Here is a 20,101-nt window from a genome sequence, read left to right as displayed (position 1 = left end):
AGTCTTGTCTGTCGATGAATTGTTAATGATAACCTACATATGTATAATATATGCAAGTTCTACTTTGTGGTGCCTTATCTTAACTTAGACTCTTTATCCCTTACACGGTACAATCAGCCAGGGTACCAGCATGGCAGTACCACACTGCTGCTGCTACTGATATCTGTGATGTCGATACACAAACAGCCACAAAAATTACACCGGTGTGTGCACGAAACAATAAAAAACTGTGTGATACAAAACATCTGCAGGTATGTATGTATCGTATTAACACAGACACACGCACAACTTCAATAGGTGATGCAGAGCTGAAGTAGTCAATGTGCATTCATTTTGTGAGTATTATGTACTTACTGTGCTGTAGTTGATGTCCAGATGTTTTAAAGACGTCATGATAAAGAGAGAGACACAGAGAGAAGGAAATAAAAGATGAAATTATTTATCAAAATTAATTCAAGGTATGGAAAATTAAATGACATATAATATACATGTACATAGTGAGATCTTCCCTGTGACATAATGGTTACCACAAATGATCACAGCTACTGAAATCACACAATAAAAAATGCTTAAATTCCCCATAACAATACATGCGGTTTAACCCATTGCAATGTTGATAAATTTTGATCGCTTTAAATTTCTTTTTGATTAAATTTTCCATTTTTTGTTCATCAACATATAAACTGGAGAAAACTATATGTAGCCTACTTTGGCTAATAACTTAAAGTGCCTCCAAGCTTAATTCTGCTCTTGGCTTAATGGTGGGCTGCATCAGTCTGTCACATACATTTCATCTGTTACACAAAGATATGTTCATTCTTGAACCTCAAAATTTTACATTACATTACAAAGTTCCAACTATTGTTAAAATTACAACATGAATTTGAAATGAATGCATCATTACATTGTTATAGATGTTACAGACCAACTGAAGGCACTTGATACAAAAAATACATCGCCAACTTAAAAAACTTCTGAGAATTTAGAACTACATTTGAAGTCAGCTAAAAAGTTCACAAAATTTTGTCGACCTGGTTTGGGAATTTATGAGCGACAAACTTATCTTCTACTTCATCAGATGTTCCACTCATTGTCTATCGCATGCCTAGCATTGATTAGGCAATATTTTGAAAGAGGGAACCCCTCTCCTTTGCCCCTGCCTACAGTAAATTATAATCCAACAAATACCAAAAATAAAGAATCCTTCTATGGGCATGATGCACACTTGGCTTAATGACATAACAAGTGATTAGCATCTGGCAATAATTTAACAATAGCATGCCCCCTCCCTCATATCCCCCTCCCATGATGTAAATTATGTTTGTTGCATAACTAATGACAAGCTCCAAACATTCCAACCAAACGAAGACGAGGTTTTTATGTTTACAGAGGTACTGAAATTTTTTAAACATAAATGTTCTTTGCAAATTATTGGAAAACATTGCACCTTAACTATTTAAGCAGCTTTACAAAATTTCTCACAGGGGAGGGCATGCTTGTTTATTCACCTGATCACAGATTGTGAGCTGAGACTCATCAAACCATAGTGGAACCTATTTTTATCTATCCAATCAAAAAGCAATAATAGTGTTAATTCATCATACCATCATATGTAGTGTAGCTGTATGGTATAAAAATAGATCATATGCAAAGATATATAAATACTTTTTGCCAAATTTACTTATAAGCAGTTTGTAAACATGGTGGGCTTCCCTGTGGATGTTTTGGTACATAGTCCTACTGATGAGGGTACATGGCTTACTGTATATTGTAGGTTTAAAAACCTTAAACTTTATAACTTCTTTTCATTATTTACAATTAACAAAATGTTTTTCTCATATTCTTATTTTCACTTTGGGGTAGTTGCAAGATTTTAATCAAAGCTGTAGTATGAAATGTTTCTCAAAAGAAAATGTAGGTGGTATTGAGGATTTTGGCATGCCTAGACCCTGAATGGGTGACCAGATTAATTTGTACTGCATAAAATCACAGGGATTCTCCTCATAGTGCATAAGATTGGCATGTAATATATATTTTTGAGCAGTCAAATGAGAACTTTATTTCAGAGAACATATAAAATATGTGTGTTCCTTAGATGTCTTCTACCATGCAAGCAGTTATTTATATGTATTTTCACTTTTGTTTTTACTTCAAACCAACTAACATGACCCCTACCAAATAACTGTGCTATACAAAGTTTCAGGATACATGGACTATTGGGCTTAACATTCTGTATCAAACACGACATATTTTAACATAAATTTAAGGACATGTTAACTGCATTATATTATCAACATTTACTAATTTAATAGTGCCAAGTACAATCTTAATGTTCCTGATCATAATTTTATTCCACCCATTGAATGTATTTTTTAACATTAATTAACAAACAGTGCAGTCCCAATGGTATTAATAATATTAGCAACCTTTCTGAGAAACGGTCTGCCATCGCCTGGCCAAACAATGAAGTCTTCGGCTTTGATTACAGCATTTCTGTTTGTTGCCTTGTTGGACGAATCTAACTGTAATAGCAATTACAAAATTTGCGATCCTTGTTAAAGTAATTGCCAACTTTGCAATCTAAGGTCCCCCTCATAAGTTTGCCAAGTTGGTAAGACTGAGTGACTCCATAGTTTTCCCTTTCGGGAAACCAAAAAGGACGGGATGTGGTCTTGAAGTCGACTCAAGTGTAGGGGATCTGCAGTACTTCCCCCTCACCAAAAATGTTTACAAGTGAAATGTTGAATTTTTGGGCAAGTATAGGCTATATATTAAATTTCTATTCTCGGTCTACATTGCGGAGGGTTGGCAGGGGAGTGGTGGGGGTAAACCCCATTCCCTGGATCCACACAGGTCCGTTTTCATCTTCATCATCTCCCTAAATAAGCATTACACAAGGCATATTTTACCAGTGAATAAATAAGTCCTTCTCATTCAACCGATGTAAACATCAGAGCACTGCTGTTTTGACCGCCGATCGGGTAAATAAGTCAAAGCAATAGGCCTATCCTTATTGAACTGACTGTTGGGTGAATGGCTCCCGCTCAAAATAATTTGGTACTGCCCCCAACTGAAACCTACAAACCGTTTAGGCTACCAATAATAATATAACTACTAGTATAGTCAGTATTGCGAAGTTCGGCATACTGCGAAGATCGGCCACCCTTAAGAAATACATGATTTCACCATGAAAATCTACAGGAAGAGTCAAATTTCACCAAAAAGTACGAAGCTACAGTTATTTTCTCTCCAAAATGACCCGTGTGCAAGAAATTACTTACATATTTGTCAATAAAATGACGAAGATCTATGAAGTCTGTTATAATTACTGAAAAAGCAACTGCGCCACCAATTTTATCACCAGCGCCACACTGTGGGTTGCGTGTCCGAACTTCGCAATACTCTAGCAAGAAATACCAGTTCCACAATCACGAAGAATCTTCTTGGAAAACAACGTGAAAACAGTTTGCAGGAAAGAAAGTTTGGCCGTGTATCGTACTATAACAAAATTCTCCCACCATATGAAGTATATTTTCAAATGATTTATACCAGAAGATTTAGTTTTGGGGTGTTTTAAGTCTTAAGTGGCCGAACTTCGAAGTCACCATCCTACTACTGTAGGCCATAGACCAAGACTCTCAACGTTATGTGTTACTCTGTGCAAACGTTGGGGCGCCTGTGGGTCTATGCATAACTTAAGCCTATTGTATTAACTTAGGCTAAATGGTCCTCAATTTTGACGTACAAATTTACAAACCTGAAGAAGTATTGCGCCCATGTTTGAGGTGGAGGTGCTTGTTCTACGGCTTTCGAAGCAGCAAACCTTCTTTGAAATTGATGTTTTGATTGATTTCGCAAGAGCTTTGCGATACATTTCCGGGAGACCAAAAGTGTGGCAGATGCCATTTTTATCAACTTAACGTTAGCTTAAGCTGTGACAGTAGCTTCAACGTACAGTGTCAATACCGTCAACTATAAACATGCGGGGTGCATTTAAAAAAAATAAGTTGCCCTCTCATTATTATCCAATTATGATAACAATGTTGAGTAAATTGACTAGATGATTTCATGTAAAGTCGGGGACTGTCAAATTCCGAATCTTGGAAAATGAATTACGAGGTGGTATTGATTTCACAATTTTCTGAAATTTTTTGGGAGAGAAATACATTTTTTTAATAGAAAATAGGTATTGTGCGTGTGCCCCTATTGAAGTATTTACCACCCTAAAAACAGAAGTCTGGTTACGCCACTGACACTGGCACTGGAATAAATTCAGCCAGATTTCCTGATGATGTTGAAGATTAGTTCAATTGGTCTTTAATATTCCAATCGTTATTTACAAAAGCGTTCCTCCAGTTTTCCTATAGAATTTTGTTAATTATCTCTGTTTCCATTGTCTTTGGTATTTAGGAAATGTAGGACTAATGGATTTTCTCCAGGTAATTATTGGAAATGTTTTAAATCACCAGATGCATCGAGAGCCAAATTGGGCACAGCAAGTATGTCACCAGTCCCGCTTTTTCTAGGTCATAATTATGCCTAAAGCCCCATAATGCATCCCAGTATGGACACGAGTTAACCGATCGCGCACACAACAATCGCTAATTCTTTCTGTTTGTATAGTAAATAATCAAGCATGTACTTTCCCCTTAATATTTAAGTCCATTCGCATAGATCGAGCGAATGAAAGTTTTGGCAATAAAATATACATCATCGTGATTGTTTGATTATTTACTACACAATAGTACTAAAAGAAATGTTTAGACCGTCGAATGCATAATGGGGCTTTAACTTTATTATGAAAATAAGAATATTAATCTTTTTTCCAAATTTATCTTGCCCATAACTGACCCGAATTCAGGGTCTGCTGCAGCTCCCTAAATATCACCCCTATTTGCGAGAAGGATGGTATATATTTTCTGCCTTAATTGTATAGACCGTGTATGTTATTGTATGAGGTTATAATAGCTACAAATTGATCCGTTTAGTACGTCAAGCCTCGTGTTTGATTAAAAAGAACAATTTTGCCTCACATTATGTCAGGTGCGTACATCTTTCCTTTCTGGGGGGGGGGGGGGTAGGGCCCACCGATATTAATAGGAATTGGGGGAAGGGTTGGGCTTCAGGTTGGAATGATCCAAAGGCACCGAAGGCGCTCCCCGAAGGCGTGCGGTCGGGGCCTCACCTTAGGGCACAATTGGGTCCAGGGGCAACACCCCTGTGGGGACCAGAGACGAAGCCCCTGAAGCTCTGGGTATTTACAAAATTGTGGGCATTAGAATGAAGCATTTAGCTATTTCAAATGACATAGGATGCGCGAAGCGGTCCATCGAGAGCGTGGGGTCCAGGGCCTACCTTAGTGCCCCTGATGGGGTACATCCACGGGCAACGCCCCAGTGGGGGAACAGGAAATATGCTGTTGGGTATTAAAAAAATTGTGGGTATTAGAATGAAGCAATTAACTATCTTCAAATGGCACTTGATGCGCACTAAGGATACCACAAATATAGTCACCATTTGACCATTTAAAAAATAAATAATAGCCTAACTCCTAACTAACGGCCGGTCGATTTGATAATGCAGGGGACTTGCGCAGATCGGGAGGATGGATGCTGGGAGGGGTTGCATGGGGCTTTGGAACAATAATTCCACTCAAGCTGTACAACACATAGTAATAGTAAGATAAATATCTGCAATGTGTGTGCGCGGAGTGCGTCGAAAAATAGCATCTTTTTCAAGATATTTTAGTCAATGTTTTACTTTTTATTTTACATTGCAAATTCCCTCCAATTTCTCTCGTCTCCAATTGCCTTTCGATATATTTCTTTTATTATTATTATTTTTCCGATCCACTAATGGGAGCTGGGTCCGTATCTAGTCCTGCATTATGTTCAAGTCAGCTAATGTAACAAATTTTGTGCTGCTTCGTGTCTGTATCCTGTTTCTTTACTTGCCAACCACGACATGATTTCTCTTTTCCAAGTCCCAACGGAGGGAAAATAAGTCAATGCTATGCTATGCTATGCTATGCTATGCTATGCTATGCTATAGTAAAGTAAAAATCTTGTTCGCACAATTCAAACGGCGTTCGATAAAAGTTCAGTAAGTGCTGTACTGGGAAATCAGTTATCAGTCACGTATTCGAAACAGCACGGGAGGCAAACATACGACCAAAAAACACTGTTGAACTTGAAGCAACCTTCTTCCTTCTTCATCTACGTCTAACGTTAGAACATATGCTATCATACAAAAATGTATCAACATTTTGCCAGAAACTTTAAAAATCTTCTCAGGCAACCCGAAGGATTGTCACTTTGCATAAGACAATGTCAGAAAAGTAACCTAACTCTGGCGGCATACGAAAGGTATAGGCCTGTCGGTGTATTGACATTAAACAATAGGCTTAGGCCAAGTGCTTGTCCTAGTGCACGTATTTGTACGACATGTAGTCATAGGCCTACAACAGCAAACGTATTGTCCACTTATGAAACAAGGAATTATAGGAAATATCTAGGACACATACAAAGACAATACCCCCAAACATATATGACTACATCAGCTAGCGTTAATGTGCATACATATAGAGACTTGATGTGGAATGAAAACAGAAAGGAGTTCCATACAAGGTGTGCTACTTGTGCAAAGTCTGACGATAGGACGGGTCCCATTCAGACACACAAGCAAACTGGCAGTGCTGATGAAGGGACAGAAAAAGCAGAAACAGGTGAGAGTAAGGGGCCCCTCTCTGGTGGGAATGGGGGGGGAGGGTTGTTTGTAGAATAACGGTAATGATGATGTCACTGAATTAACTTTGCACAGTTTTAGTTTTATCAATTAGCTGTGCACATTTCATCGCTTGTTTTATCAGATTCCATATAAATGAGATACATTTGTACTTTGTGTATCTGATTCCATTGTGCTCGAAAAGTCACATGACATCATTGCATGTTTGAATCTCAAATACAGTCTTTGGGATGTATACATGTATTTCCTTCACAGGTTAACTTAAGTAATTAATTAATTTATACCCTGTTACAGATCATCATGGTATCATGCATCTGTCAATGGGACTCTTTGCCTTTTTCTCAGATGATGCAACATCTGCAGCTAATTTGAGGTTAATAGCGCCCTCAAACTTTGACAGAAAGATCTTAGTATGGACTGGAAAGTACTCATCTCTTGAAACTGTACCCTCTTTTGTTTCGTAAGTATATATGATCATTTACAGTGCCATAATGGTCATCAGTATTGGCCGCCAAATTTAAGCATACTAGAAAATTTGTAGAAGTTTTCACGGGTACTTTCCTCTGGCTCTGATCCTCCCATGTTATTTCCAGACATTCAATAAGATTTCATATTAAAGAGAATTGAGATTAAAGAAGCAAACACAGAAACACACAATTAACAATTGTTAAACTGCCCAATTAAGCCATGACAAACCACAGAGTTGAATTACTTTCCTAGAGGCAGCTCTGATCCTTCTTATTATTTCCAGACATTCAATTAGACATTTAAATGAATTTTAAAAAGCCTTTGGAGGTAGCATTAAAATGCACTTAACTTCTGAGTGAAGGGACGCGGAGGGGAAGTCGAAGGAAGGGTCAGCCTGCTCGTTAAGACCAGATTCAGAGACAGCAGTATACGATTTCACCAATTTATTCAGTGTAGATAAACAGAAAACGTAGAGAACAGGAAAGCATAGAAAGCAGCCCCAAGCCAAATATGTCAATTACAAGTTGTGCCCTCGTAGACAGACCTTCACCATCGCACAACCGAGTAGCCTGAATTAATAAAATCAACATACAGCTAATGATATATTGTTCATAAAACACTATAAAAAGAAATGGTGAGCAAAGAGTTACTGACCATTGTAAACCTTATCACTTAAATCATATAAACAACAAACAATGAACAAGAGAACATTTATAACTATAAAGATATAAACCACTGCAAAATCCTTATAACCAGTGTTACGTCGCTATACAGAATTGTAATATGCAATGATCCTTAAATACATATTGTGACAATCATCTTAATCTTACATTATTCTTTTACTGAGGTTCAACATATTAACAGTAAAATATTAATAAACACAGAAAGAAACACTGCTGAATGATCAGTACAATTACTCCCTACCATGCCTATATAACCACAATGTGAACAGTCTAGGCTTATCTCTCCGATTCTTGCCAAAAAGTGTAACCTAGGCCCTCCAAGAATTGATGAAATTATCAATTACACACACTGAATTTGTAACATGGAATATGGATAAATAAAATATAAAATTAAGCTTACATAAGATATAAATTGAATGTTCACACGCTGTAATATGAAGCTTAATAAATCACATCGGAGTTTCATATAAATAGAAACTCTTAACTTTGTAACGTTAAATTTCGTGGAACTGATACCCACACACTATTTAAGTGACCAATTTGCACTTAAACAATATCGTGATTATACATAATTTCAATCAATATCTTATAGCCTCATTTTTAACCAAAACAACAACTAAAGAAACAGGTGTGACAATATTAGAATTTACTCACCAAACAGAACCAAAATTAACTCTTTATCATCGTTTTATACTGGAAACGGACGAACTTTTCTTCTCTGATTCTAATAAAGATCATGCTCCTTGAAATTCCCACATGCAACTCTTACCCACGCCAAGCCAGGAGGGTGCATTAGCATAAACTCAGGCTAACAAGCGCATGGATATTCTTAATAATTACATCCAAACCCCGTATTACTTTAGAGATTTGATTCTAGCACCAAATTAAAAGTATTTTAAACATGTATACATAAGAAAAGTAAGAATCAATAATAAAACAGACTTACAGGATGAAATTTAAGCAGCACTACTTTAGCTTAAAGATGTATCTACATTAACAAAATAAGGGAAAGTGAGGTTGAAGACAAGGAGATGCTGTTGACCACATGCTGCCCATGTGGACCAAGCTATGAATAATTCATGAGCCAGTCAATTGCAGAAGAACAATAACATGATTGTACTAAGGACCTATTTTCAACTCACTACAAACTTCCCCGCATTTAATGACTTATGCCCTCATAGTCACTAAATAAATATCAACTAACAACCAAAAATAATGTGGTGAACTATGCGTGGAGTCACAGAACAGGTTCCCCGCATTTACAAACAACAACTAAACAAATTTGTACTTACATATTACGTACAAGTTGAGAAGTACATAACAATAAAAACTATAAATTTCAATACATACGTCATAAGGAATACAAGACAGCCACTTAATTGGGTAAGACAGAACGTGGAAGATTGCAAGGGTTCGAATGTATACCCTTGGTTTGCCTAGCCGATCGGCGGAGTACAACTTGGGGATCTGCAATTGTGTCTCCTTCTGGCTCATTTTCTCTTGGCCTCCCCTGCTCAAGAAAGAACCACCATGGCAGAATTGGTTGAATGTCTTCTGGCTCTGTCTCTTCCAATATGTCCTCCTGTTCATTAATAGCTAGTTCAGGATCCTCAACTTGTTGCACATCTCTAGGGTCTTCTGTAAGGAGTCTTCTGTTTACTGTCTGAATAGGACCTCCTAATAATGGACGAATACCATACACATCTCCTTCTGGATTAACTCTAACTATGACAAAGGGATCTCTATGAAATTTATCCTCTAGCTTATGTCGGCCATCGAAAGCAGTCCTTCTCAGCAGTACTCTAGCACCTACCTCAAGAGGAGTACTCTGCGGCAGTTGGTCATACTTTGCTTTTTCTTTCTCCTTGGAAGTCTTGATCTTTTCTGCTGCTACTTTGTGAGCTTCTTGTAACGCAGCTGCCTGTTCGTTAACGAAATCCTCATCCCAAGTCTTCCTGGCATTACTAAGTAGCTGGTCTAAAGGTGTATATGGTTCTCTCCCAAACATCATCCTGTATGGAGACATGCCAGTCACTCGGTGTGGGGTACTGTTGTATAGAAACACAAGGTTTGATAGTAGATCTGGCCAATTCCTCCTCCGGGCTGGGTCTAGGGAGCGAATCATCCCGCAAAGTGTACGATTGAACCTTTCAGTTTGACCATTTCCTTCCGGGTGGTAAGGCGTTGTTCTCGATTTGGAAATGCCATACAACTTGCACAACTCCTTAATAGTGCTACTTTCAAAATTTCTGCCCTGATCAGAATGTAGTCGAAGAGGGACTCCATAATGAGTAAACCACTTGTCTCTTAAGGCTCTGGCTACAACAACAGCAGTTTGGTTCTTACAAGGAATTGCTTGGCTGTATTTAGTGAAAGCATCAGTTATGACAAGTACGTCCTCATATCCGCCTCTCCCAACATCCAGCTTGAGGAAGTCCATGGCTACCAGTTCAAGAGGTCGGAAAGCTATGAGATGTCGACGTGGAGTCCGCACTTTCGGTGTAGGGGCCTTTGTTGTCACACAAGTAAAACACTTCTTAATATGCTTCTGTACATCTTTGTGAAGTCCCGGCCAATAGCAACGTGCCTTGAGAATACCAATTGTCCTTCCAATACCTTGGTGCCCCCACTGATCATGCGCCATCTCAATAAGGGTGGACTTCAGGACTTTTGGGACTAATAGTTGGTTAGACTGCTTCCCAGCATTCATGATCTGTCGATATAGTACTCCCTGGATTTCTGTGATCTTGTCCTTTTCTTTAAGCCAGCCTCTGACTTCTGGGGAAAACAGCCCTGTTCCATCTTGTGCTTGCCAACCGGACTGCCAACACTTCCAGACCTCCTTCAATGACTGATCTGCTTGCTGCATCTGTCTCAGGTCTTCATGCGAATAGGAGGGAAATACGTACGGGGAATTTACTTCAACAGCACCACAGGGTACAATCAACCGCATCTCGGAAGGAACAGAGGAACCAATACTTATTTCTGCTTTCACTGCTAGTCCACTGATGTTAACTTCATTGTCCGGACAACGACTCAGTGCATCTGCACACCTATTCTGTTTTCCTGGACGGTATTTGATAGTAAGGTCGAATGGTGCTAATTGAGATACCCAACGCTGCTCGGTGGCCCCAAGTTTAGCTGTCTGGATATAAGCTAGAGGGTTGTTATCGGTAAGTACAGTACACTTTGAGCCAATTAGATATTCCCGAAACTTATCAGCAACCGCCCATTTCAAAGCTAATAATTCAATCTTGAAACTTGAGAAGTCACTATAATTTTTCTCGGCACCTCGAAGACCTCGACTGGCATATGCCACTGGATGCAGCTGTCCATCTGTTCCTACTTGGGATAAACAAGCTCCTAATCCTCTCAAGGAGGCATCTACTTCTACTACAAAGTCCTCACCAAATCTTGGGTACGCCAGAATGGGTGGAGAAGTCAAGAGTTCCTTTAGTGTTGTGAAAGCTTCATCAGCTCCAGGTGACCATTCAAAACTGCCTCCTTTCAATTCTTTCTTTGTCTTCCTTGGCGACCCGCCGACAAGGTTATAGAGTGGAGCAGCAACCCTTGCAAATCCAGGAACGAACCTCCTATAGTATGCAGCTAAACCTAGGAAGGACCTCATCTCCGAAGCATTACTAGGAACAGGCCAATTAAGAACTCTCTCAATCTTACCTGGGTCTACAGATACCCCACTAGCATTTACTATGTGGCCAAGGTGGTGAACTTCTGCTTGGAAGAGATGGCACTTCTCACCCTTTAACTTTAATCCATGATGAATCAATCACTTAAAGACATTGCCCAGTCTGTCTAAGTGCTGGTCGAAGGTTGTAGAGTATACCAGGATATCATCAAGATAAAGGACCAGTTGTGACATATTCAAGTCTCCAAAGATTAGTTCCATAAGCCTCTGAAATGTACTGGGGCTATTGCAGAGCCCTTGCGGCATCCTATTGAACTCGTAGAGACCCCAGGGCACACGAAAGGCTGTCTTTGGAATATCTTCCTCCTTCATGGCAACCTGGAAGTACCCATGCGCTAAATCTAAGGAAGAGAAAAATTTAGCTCCTCCCAAGACCTCTAAGGTTTCCTCAATTCTGGGTAACGGGAAGGAGTCCTTCAAGGTGATTTCATTAATTTTCCTATAATCTATACATAGGCGAATACCTCCAAACTTCTTTCTCACCAAAACGATTGGGCTTGCATATGGACTGTTGGATTTCTTGATAATTTTCTTATCTAGCATGTCTTGCAGAAGATCTTTGACTTCCTCTAATTGGTTTGGTGGTATCCTGCGGTACGGCTGCCTTATTGGTGTGTTTTCTTGAAGCTTCATTTCGTGGGGTATGGCATCACAAAACCCAAGATCAAAGTCACCATTTGAAAATGCCTCAAGATTATCCTTAACCAGGAGAGCAACTTTTATGGCCTGATCAGTATCCAATCCTTTTAGACTAAGGCCTATTGGTAACAGGAAACTGGAACCATCTGGAAACTGGAATTTCTCTCTTTTGTTAACTTCCGGGCTGGTACACTTTACCTCCGATTCAGCTCCTTCTACATCAACATTGTAAATCTCCTGTACATCTACCTCTATATGGTCTACCCTGAATGATGTAAAGACTTCCGATCTTGGTCTTGCTGGGACAGCTTCCGCAACTCTGAAATTTGGAGGTATGCACACTATCTGTGCTCCAGGGTTTGCAATCAACAGGGACACGGTTTGATTTTCTGGTGTGATACAACCCTCTACCACTTCCCATTCTGTTGACCTCAATCCACTGACCAGCCACGTCCCTCCTTCAGTCTCTTTAGATTTAAATCTACACTCTACTCTCCTTGCAGAATATGGAGCAATTACTTCCTTTGAAGATCCAGTGCTGATGTCTGCAGTTGCAAAGGATACATCTGTTGACTGCAGTTTAATTGGTACAGATGTCCCTTCTAACAGTATTTGGAAGCCAGGGTCTGTCTCTTCTCCATCTATGGCAGCAATAGCAGCAAGCTTCTTTAGTGCGTTACATCCCAGTAGAATTGGATAGTCCTTTCTTCTTCCTTCAAGAGGAAGTTCACTTGGCAAAACAAGGAATCCGACGTCTACGGTCCTATTTTGTAAGCACACTTCTGCCATCACGAAACCTTCAGCTGGAATGCTTGTTTCTCCAACTCCTTTAATAGTGAGGGCATACCCCAGGGTGCTGAGAGATCCCAACACTGGCTCCAGAAGCTCATGAAAAACTTGTGATGGAATAATAGACGACTCCGCTCCAGTGTCTATAACACACCCTATTTCTACTCCTGCAAGCTTAATCAGAGCCGTAGGACTTGGTGACACTATCTCTGAAATACCTGTCAGTCTCTCTACAGCCTCATAAGCAAGCGCTGTAACTTTTCCATTAACTAAGAAGTCTCCCACAACCTCTGTACCCCTCTGGGTTTCCTCAATTTGTTCAGCACCGTGTCCTTTCTCTGAACAACCTCCATCCCCTACCTTACTCTCTATTACCCGTAGCAACTCTCCTTTCTCAACTGATCCTTGATCTACAACTCTATCACTCTCCTCCCTAATTCCTTTTCCAACACTGCATCCAAGCTCAATCTCTCGACGACTATCCTCAACCTGACTAGACTCCATCTCTCGACGACTCTCCTCTACCTGGCTAGGCTCCATATCACCACTCAATTTCTCTACCTGCTTAGACTCCATCTCTTGACAACTCTCCTCTACTTGACTAGACTCCATCTCTCGACGACTCTCCTCTACCTGACTAGGCTCCACCTCTCGACGACAATTCACTACCTTTTTCTCTTCTTCTCTAAAGCCCAACTCTGTCATACTACTGCTATCAACCCCATCTCGGATCTCTCCTCTAACCTCAATCTCGACTATGTTACTCTCTTGCTTCAATACTCTATTATAACTCAAATCCTTAGGTTCTACTACTCCCATGTCTACTTCAACAAAATCTGGACTTCCAGGGATCCCGTCACTCCTAATCTCTTCAGTTGTCTTCGCGTTCATGTTTCTCTCTAAGGGCCTTCTGGTGGAATAAGTCCGCTCTACTGTTTCGCCCACAACAGCAGAGTGAATTAGTTTCCCGGTCGGTTCTTAGGACAGTCAACCGCATAGTGTCCCTTTTGGTTACAGCTAAAACATGTCACATCTGCAATAGATCTCTGTCGTGGATACCTGTTGGGTGGTTGAAATCTGTTGGGTGGTTGTCTGCTGGACCAGTTTGGTCTCTGTTGTCTCATATCTTCCTTGAGTTGTTGGACTTCTGAAGACAAGCCCCTCAACAATTTGATCTCTTCTCTCATGGCCAAAACCTGTGCCAGTAACTGGGACTGTTGCTCTGCCATTTCCCTTAAGGTAGGACCAGTTTCTGCCTTAGAAATAGATATGTTGTCTGCAGTGACCTCCCTCACTTTAGTTACTTGATGGGTTCCACCATCTTGAAACAAATAGATGGCTTCTTTCCTCATCTCCTCAAATCCGTCGTCTTTAGTGGCAAGGGATATTCGTCTCAATTCTCTCCGAACCCATTCCTCTCTTGCTCCCGCAGAGAATTGATCTCGGAGGGACCTGTTTCTTAATTTTTCCAGGGCCTTTGCCTCTTCTTGCGTCGGTGCAGTAGTCTCCATCTTATTGTAAAGCCGTATAAGAGACCTACTGAAATCTGCAAGAGACTCCCGCTCCCCTTGTCTCCTGTTGTGGAACTCCACACTAGCACTCTGAGCTGTACCTGACACAGAAAAACAGAGCTCCAAAGCCTTCTTTACCTCTGAGTAGTCTGATCTATTTTTGTCAGAAAGACACATCACCTCTTCTCTGGCAGAACCAACCAGGTGGTCGACTAAGGCTCTAGCTTTCTCTTTGTCTTCTAAATCAAACGGTTCCACAATCTGTTCGAATTCATTTAGCCATTCACTGAAACTAAGCTCTCCTGGTCGTGTTGGTTCACCTTTGAATTTGGTGAGCCTCCCCTGCGGTATACCATGGAATCCCATAGCTCGCTTGAAAAATTGACTCATTGCATCAAAATCAAACTGACTGCTCGATGTCCCACTGCTTGATGCACTCGCCCCTGTATCTGGTAAATTAGGCCCGGGCATCCTGAATAAGTTGCTTCTGGCGTCTATACGTAATTTAACTAACAATGAGGGCCTCAACCTAAACTTACTATTACAACTTGAAATTGACTGGTGGCCTGGGGCTGTTTTCCACTTGATCTCTGGTGACACTCAGTTTCCTGGACAGCTCCGTAGTATCCCACTTCTGACACCATTTGAAGGGACGCGGAGGGGAAGTCGAAGGAAGGGTCAGCCTGCTCGTTAAGACCAGATTCAGAGACAGCAGTATACGATTTCACCAATTTATTCAGTGTAGATAAACAGAAAACGTAGAGAACAGGAAAGCATAGAAAGCAGCCCCAAGCCAAATATGTCAATTACAAGTTGTGCCCTCGTAGACAGACCTTCACCATCGCACAACCGAGTAGCCTGAATTAATAAAATCAACATACAGCTAATGATATATTGTTCATAAAACACTATAAAAAGAAATGGTGAGCAAAGAGTTACTGACCATTGTAAACCTTATCACTTAAATCATATAAACAACAAACAATGAACAAGAGAACATTTATAACTATAAAGATATAAACCACTGCAAAATCCTTATAACCAGTGTTACGTCGCTATACAGAATTGTAATATGCAATGATCCTTAAATACATATTGTGACAATCATCTTAATCTTACATTATTCTTTTACTGAGGTTCAACATATTAACAGTAAAATATTAATAAACACAGAAAGAAACACTGCTGAATGATCAGTACAATTACTCCCTACCATGCCTATATAACCACAATGTGAACAGTCTAGGCTTATCTCTCCGATTCTTGCCAAAAAGTGTAACCTAGGCCCTCCAAGAATTGATGAAATTATCAATTACACACACTGAATTTGTAACATGGAATATGGATAAATAAAATATAAAATTAAGCTTACATAAGATATAAATTGAATGTTCACACGCTGTAATATGAAGCTTAATAAATCACATCGGAGTTTCATATAAATAGAAACTCTTAACTTTGTAACGTTAAATTTCGTGGAACTGATACCCACACACTATTTAAGTGACCAATTTGCACTTAAACAATATCGTGATTATACATAATTTCAATCAATATCTTATAGCCTCATTTTTAACCAAAACAACAACTAAAGAAACAGGTGTGACAATATTAGAATTTACTCACCAAACAGAACCAAAATTAACTCTTTATCATCGTTTTATACTGGAAACGGACGAACTTTTCTTCTCTGATTCTAATAAAGATCATGCTCCTTGAAATTCCCACATGCAACTCTTACCCACGCCAAGCCAGGAGGGTGCATTAGCATAAACTCAGGCTAACAAGCGCATGGATATTCTTAATAATTACATCCAAACCCCGTATTACTTTAGAGATTTGATTCTAGCACCAAATTAAAAGTATTTTAAACATGTATACATAAGAAAAGTAAGAATCAATAATAAAACAGACTTACAGGATGAAATTTAAGCAGCACTACTTTAGCTTAAAGATGTATCTACATTAACAAAATAAGGGAAAGTGAGGTTGAAGACAAGGAGATGCTGTTGACCACATGCTGCCCATGTGGACCAAGCTATGAATAATTCATGAGCCAGTCAATTGCAGAAGAACAATAACATGATTGTACTAAGGACCTATTTTCAACTCACTACATGAGCATCGGTAACCATTATCTGACTTTCTAGCATTTTTGAAGGCAATACTGGTGGTCTCTAATGCCTAGTAATGGTTTGTAGGGGATTACCTTTAAAGCAACTTTGTGTGAGTTTGATCAGAAATTCTACTGAGAATAAGCTGAAATAATAGCAAAATTGGCCACACTATGACATCCTCCTAGTGTGGCTCCCTTTGTTTTTTCATTGAATGAATGTCAACTGTCTAGATGGATTGAATTTGATCCTCATCATTTGCCACCCAGACACTTTTTGTTATGTTAGCATCAGTCACATGCATGTAAGGAGAAACTGGTGAAAAATTTTGATTTGTTCTATTTTATGTTTGATGACATTCAAATAGATAAACTGATAATCTACATTATTGGATTTTGGTATAAAATTGCTCTTAAAGCAGTTCAAAGCAACACAGAAGTCTGTTGTAAGGAAACTTATATGAAATGTTTAAATATATACGTCACAGTATTTAAGTAGATGATGAGCATAGGATGCCAATGACTTCCATAAATGTTTTCAATGGATGTAGAGAACTTTGAGAAATATAATTTGATCGGTTTTATCATATGGCAGTTCAAATGCGACTCTGTCTACCTTTGATTCACATCTGGAATATTAAATGTGATTAACCTCTCAAATATATATTGCATTATCTTGAATGAGCTACTTATCATAAAAATAATTTCTTGTTCCTGTTACAGAGATGCCACACTTAATTGGGCAAAAAACAAGTTTCGTGTTTACGTAAACATAGCCATGGCTGTGGGGACCTTCTGCACCGCGTTAGTCATGATAGGGATAGGAAAATACAGAGCGGACCACGGTGAATCTGTTTCAAAGATGAATATGATGAGACATCCGACGCAGTATCAGCAACAACCCGGCACAAAGACTTCTGAGTAACTGGAATGAGGTGGACTTGCCAGGGACCTTTGCCTGAATTAAAAATCTGTATTTTGGGTTGAAGTTTTCAAAGTACAGTGCTTAGCAGAAATATTTAAGGCTCAATTTAGGGCTCCATTTAAGGCTCAAATAAAGAAATATTTCAGGCTCAATAGGAAATTTATTTATCTGGTATCGCATAGCTTAGCAATATGCAAAATGGGAAACTATTACACAATTGCAAAAGATGTGTGTAGCATTTTTGTACACACTGAACCATAGAATCTTCAGTACTTTAATGTGTACCAAACTTCATAAAACCTCCAATTCAATAAACACAATTAAATTAATTAATATTGCTGTATAAAGCCTGTTGAATTTAGTCCATAGAAAGCACACCAAAAATGATGAAAGGATGCAGCAAAATCAAATTCTTGCAAAAGCATTCAGTTCATATTATTACTTCTTTGTTTTGAACAGTTGGAAACATTTGAGTATTAAAGTTGCCTGAAAATAGTTGGTTTTTAAAGTCCATTTGGCATTAACTTACCTTGTACCGTCCAAGAAATTAACATTCTTAGATTACTCAAATTGGCAAACTAATAGGTAGACACTGGAAACTACATAAATTTGATCTCAAAAATGTTTCGTTTTAGAAACTAGAAGTAAGGTTAATATTAATATACAATTAACAGCTGGTCTTCAGCTGGCTATTTTAAGTCTTCATAGCATATTTTAATGCAGTGCAAATTTATTCACATTTTTGTAATTTGTTAAATTACTGTCAAGTCCATTAGAGGCAGAGCCATTTTACAAACATTTGAAGGACCTTCAAGAGATTGTGATGGGACATGAATATACCAATTGGCTTTCTGTTCTTTTCATGTGGAATATGATAGATATTTCAATTCAGAAATATAGTTAAGTACAATACATTATCAGTAATGTTTGCGTTTTGTGACTGATTTAGTGTATTTATGTGGACAGGTGGGGTTATGGACCAGCTCTGTTTAAGATCTTTGTCAATAATTTTAGAAATATCAAAATATTGATCTCAAGTTCTGAACATGATTGTGATTGACATGCAAGATGATACTTATAAAATGTTGTTCTTCAAACTAATTATCAAACCATGCATGAATGCAGTTGTCATACTCTGCATTGGTAGTGTTGAAATCATAAAAAAATGTTGCCTTCTGATGTTTCATTAAGTTTCTTATCAATCGAATAGATGGGTTTGGCAGGTCAGACTAGCATGACTAAACAACTAGAACAGTTTTAACACAAGACAACTTCTAGTTCTGGCATCCTACATTAAAATTCTGTCATATAAACTGAAGAGAAGTACTTGAAATAATTTATTTCCACATTTAATCTGTAGCGTTCATTACTAAACAGGTGAGCAAAGAACAAAATGCAATTGGTAATAAGTCATTCTAAATCTAAAGTGATCAAACAAACTTGCCAGGGGTCTCCCCTTGCGATAACGTAGTGGCTCACGTGAATGACTTGACTCTGGTCAGTAAAATTACTGGTAGTGACTAAACTATTTTGAAATGGAGAGATTTGTTACCACTTTGGCAGGCAGAATGTCAAGAAACTTCACTAAATTAATTGGTCTATGATTCGTTCTATGATGTAATCGACTGTTCCTGGTCCAGTTGAGAACAAACTTGAATGTATATTATAATAGCCTTATTTTGGTGTGTGCCAATTTTGTTTAAAGGATACAGTTGCTGTGAAGTGAGATGCTTCAATTTGAAGCTGTGCTCTGAGTCTCTATCAGTACTTTTCCTTACAGGAATATGGGGAGGTGGGAGTGGAAGGGGGTCTCTGTGCTCTTGTTAATACTGGGGGGGGGGGAATAATTATTCATGTTTTCATATCATAGGATAGATAACACGAAGGGAAGAGAATTTGGTACCCCAATCCGCACATTTATTAACTATTTTAGGTGGATGCAAATTCTGTTAGAAACTTTTCTTGGCAAATAAGAGGGGTTTGGGACACAGTCTACCCGATGTCTATGCTGGTTACAGAATTATATTACTTATAAGTTCAATCAGATGTTTTATTAGTCTGCTCCTGTATCTCTGCAAGTTGCACTGTAGTTTCCTTGTAAAGGATTAATGTAGTTATTATTACTCTACTCTTACACATTACCTTAGGTCTCCTATGTGTCCACAATGCTGAAAGCTTCAGCATCTTTGGCTTGAGATTGAAAATAAAGTATATTAAGGCTAAGTAGTGTAAGGTTGCTTGTCATTAAAATTTGCCACAGCTTGCAAAAGGAGAGAAATATATTTCAGCAAAGTGATGCTTTTAAAAGTTGTTTTGTTTGTCTTTTCTCTTCAGTCAAAAATAGTGAAGCTCTCTTGGTAAAGTTAAGTTGAAGAAATAGTAAAATCTGGATTGTATGATACTCCCATTATATCATCATCATCATTTGAGTCCAGTACTCTGGAATCCAGTGACAAAGACTGCCTAAACAACAAACACAACCTTTCCAGTGTTTCCAATACCAAAAGTTATGACTCAAGCCAT

The 20,101-nt window shown here is 38.8% G+C and overlaps 2 protein-coding genes across 2 annotated transcripts; one reads left to right on the top strand and one right to left on the bottom strand.

Moving 5' to 3' along the window:
• Positions 1–6,116: 6,116 nt before the first annotated feature.
• On the top strand, positions 6,117–19,874 carry LOC139962942 (uncharacterized). Its single transcript, XM_071963361.1, has 3 exons — positions 6,117–6,724; positions 7,039–7,204; positions 17,377–19,874. The coding sequence occupies exons 1-3, from the start codon at positions 6,253–6,255 to the stop codon at positions 17,576–17,578; spliced, it is 840 nt and encodes a 279-aa protein (XP_071819462.1). The 5' UTR covers positions 6,117–6,252; the 3' UTR covers positions 17,579–19,874.
• On the bottom strand, positions 11,682–13,933 carry LOC139962941 (uncharacterized). The gene is made up of 2 exons (XM_071963360.1): positions 13,663–13,933; positions 11,682–13,554 (listed from the first exon to the last, which is right to left on the bottom strand). The coding sequence occupies exons 1-2, from the start codon at positions 13,918–13,920 to the stop codon at positions 11,683–11,685; spliced, it is 2,130 nt and encodes a 709-aa protein (XP_071819461.1). The 5' UTR covers positions 13,921–13,933; the 3' UTR covers position 11,682.
• Positions 19,875–20,101: the final 227 nt, after the last annotated feature.

The sequence above is a fragment of the Apostichopus japonicus genome, chromosome 21 (assembly GCF_037975245.1).
Source record: "Apostichopus japonicus isolate 1M-3 chromosome 21, ASM3797524v1, whole genome shotgun sequence".
Lineage (NCBI taxonomy): Eukaryota > Metazoa > Echinodermata > Holothuroidea > Aspidochirotida > Stichopodidae > Apostichopus > Apostichopus japonicus.
The sequence above is the reverse complement of the archived record's forward strand: the minus strand, read 5'-3'. Positions and strand labels throughout refer to the sequence as shown.